We start from the raw sequence: 2,830 nt of genomic DNA on the forward strand, positions 1-2,830 counted from the left end.
TTGTTAGATCTAAACTTGGTCAACGAGCCAGCATGTGACCGAGTGCACCATCAAATTAGAAATGATAATGCTGGTGTCTATTTTTATTTGGGAGACGCGAGACGCTTATTGTCATTGGCTCAGTCAGAGAGAGACGTGGTGTCCATTTTTATTCTGAAGGAAGAACAATTATTTCTTTCCGCAAAAAAAAAAGAAGAACAATTATTTCTTCCTAGTCTAATCCCAACCTCTAATGTGCCCCGTCGTGTCCTGCTTCCCCCTCCCCGGTAGCTAGCTCTCCCGTAGGCCATCTCTCCGCCCGTGACCACCACCAAGAGGCGTCCCCGGCAGCGATCAACGACGGCGGCAGGGACGCTTGCCGACGTCTCAACTCTCAAGGTGAGTCTTCTCCACTAATTACTCCCCTCCTCTTCGTCCTTCATTTCTCTGATTTATCTTTCTGCTTCAGACTTCGAACAGACTAAGGGGAATTCCTTGACAAGTAACCAGGCCACATCCATCTCAATCCTTCCTACACTCCACCAACAACCATGCCGCCGCCTCCGACTCCAGCGACGAGGCCTGCACCGACGCTGCCGGACGAGCTTATCGAGGAGGTCTTCCTCCGCCTCCCACCGGACGAGCCCTCGAGCCTCGTGCGTGCCTCCCTGGCCAGCAGTTTTTGGCTCGGCCTCCTCACCGGAACTAGCTTCTCCGTTCGCTACCGAGAGTTCCATGATGCTCCCCCCATGTTGGGCTTCTTTTATTCCTGGCTCCACGACGACCGCCCCGACGACGAAGGAGATCCCCCCGTCCAACGGTTTGCCTTCACCACGAAATTCGGCGCACGCATTCCCGAGGTTGAGGAATGGGACGACTATGAAGCATTGGACTGCCGCCATGGCCGCGTTCTCTTTGAAAACCCCTTTGGGTGTCCCGCCCCGCTCTTCGTTTGGGACCCCATGACAGGCTGCACGAGATACTTGGAGAAGCCCGATGGATGCTGGGGCGATGGGGCCACAGTGGTCTGTGCCGTGAGCGGCTGTGACCACCGCTTGTGTGACGGGGGGCCCGTCCGTGTGGTCTTTTTCATGACCGGTGATGGTGATGGTTGTGTTGCGCACGTGTCTGTCGCGTTGCTGGAGATGGATGATGCGTGGAGCGAGAGCTCTGATCTTGATCTTGAGCTTGAGTGGACCCTGAGCCCTGGTCTTGAACTTGAAGCTACGCATGCATTCATTCCGGAAATAATGGCCCCTGTCCTCATCGAAGACGCACTCTACTTCATGCTTTCCATTGTTGATGGTGTTTGTGATATGGCTATTCTAAAGTACGACATGGCCTCTGATAGCTTGTCATTGATTGATCTACCGGACGTGCGCTCTAATGGCTTACCACTCAAAGACCATTCCTTTATCCCCATGGCTATGGGGGATGGCAATTTGGGGTTTGCACAAGTGGATGGCTTAACCCTCAACCTATGGTCAAGCTCAATCCAGACGGGTGCCGAGGGCCTTGCGTCATGGACTCAGCATATAATTGTCGATCTCAAGAACCTTCTCCCTATTCAGAATCCCGAGAAAAGTCTTAGGCTGATTGGATCCGTGGAAGGCAGTGATATCATTTTCATCACTACAGACCTTGGCATCTACCAGATTAGTCTCAAGTCCCTCAGGTGGAAGAAGCTATGGAAGAGCGAGAAGTTTAGTGCTTTGATTCCGTACATGAGTTTCTACAATCCACAAGGTATATTTATATGTCCGTTTCTTTTCTGATTTGGTAACAACTACCCTTAAATAATAAGCCCTCTGTCCCGAAGTAAGTGTCGCTCTTTTAGAATGGATGGAGTAATATATCAGTTAGCAAATAATTTTTAAAATGTTTAACCAGATGAAAATTTATATTTGATGTTTTTAATTTGTGATAATGTATGTAGGCTCAAGAAAACTTTGAGGGCTATGTAATATACTTGGATGTTACACCTAGTTATTCTCATGCCTACCTAATTGGCAATTTTATCATGCCATTCTTCTTTTTTGAATCACACTAATAAATCTACGTTTGCAGAGAGGATCAACCCCTATGATGAAGCTCATTGATGGCTTAGTATTGAATGTGGCCACTATCATCAATTGAAAAAATGACCACTTGAAGGGGCAACGTGGTCTCGTGATGAATATGCACTATTAATAGCTGGTTTGGTGCAATGGTGTTTGTTTTGTCATTTTGTTGGTAACTTTGTCGGCCAGCATAATAATTCCCGGTGTTAAGTGGCATGCCTAAGCGGGTGAAGGATTCACGGATTTACGGATGAACCTACTAGTTGTCACAGGATTTACGAATGGAGAGAGCCAACCGACTTTTATCTTTTTCCTGATAATTGAAATGTCATATCTTGTAATCCACCGGATACATTTCATTAAACCGGATGATATTCTTGCAAATAAGAGTTTGAAATGTATGCATTTAGTATTTTTCCTGATAATTGAAAGTTTTTCCTGATAATTGAAAGGGAGACGCTACGCGTCCGCCGGGTGATCCGTATGAAACATCCGCCACCTCGACGGCCTTTCGATGTACGCGCGCGCAGCCGTCCGATCTACTTCTGGTGCGCGGCTCGGTCTCCTCCCTCGACCCATTAATTCCTGAAACAACGGTCGAGTTGCGGAAACAAGCGTCTCGCGATCCATTCGATGCCTGACGCGAGCCGTTCAATACTCCTCTCTAATTTCCTGCAACGATACTCTTGTTGCAAGATCTGGTCTTCTCTGACTTCTTGCAACAAGACCTTGTTGCGAAACCTCATCTTCTACAATTTTCTGCACAAGACCTTGTTGCGAAACCTCTTCTT

At 48.0% G+C, this 2,830-nt stretch overlaps 1 protein-coding gene across 1 annotated transcript; it reads left to right on the forward strand.

Moving 5' to 3' along the window:
- The first annotated feature begins 254 nt into the window (after positions 1-254).
- LOC119306810 lies at positions 255-2,417 on the forward strand. The gene is made up of 3 exons (XM_037582931.1): positions 255-378; positions 449-1,725; positions 2,047-2,417. The coding sequence occupies exons 2-3, from the start codon at positions 531-533 to the stop codon at positions 2,076-2,078; spliced, it is 1,227 nt and encodes a 408-aa protein (XP_037438828.1). The 5' UTR covers positions 255-378; positions 449-530; the 3' UTR covers positions 2,079-2,417.
- Positions 2,418-2,830: the final 413 nt, after the last annotated feature.

This window comes from Triticum dicoccoides, chromosome 5B (assembly GCF_002162155.2).
Source record: "Triticum dicoccoides isolate Atlit2015 ecotype Zavitan chromosome 5B, WEW_v2.0, whole genome shotgun sequence".
NCBI classification, from domain to species: Eukaryota; Viridiplantae; Streptophyta; class Magnoliopsida; order Poales; family Poaceae; genus Triticum; species Triticum dicoccoides.

Excerpts from the sequence above, each read along its gene's own strand:
- LOC119306810 (XM_037582931.1), top strand. The coding sequence starts at position 531 with ATGCCGCCGCCTCCGACTCCAGCGACGAGGCCTGCACCGACGCTGCCG. Across the intron at positions 1,726-2,046 it reads GAGTTTCTACAATCCACAAG|AGAGGATCAACCCCTATGAT; the intron begins GTATATTTATAT and ends CTACGTTTGCAG.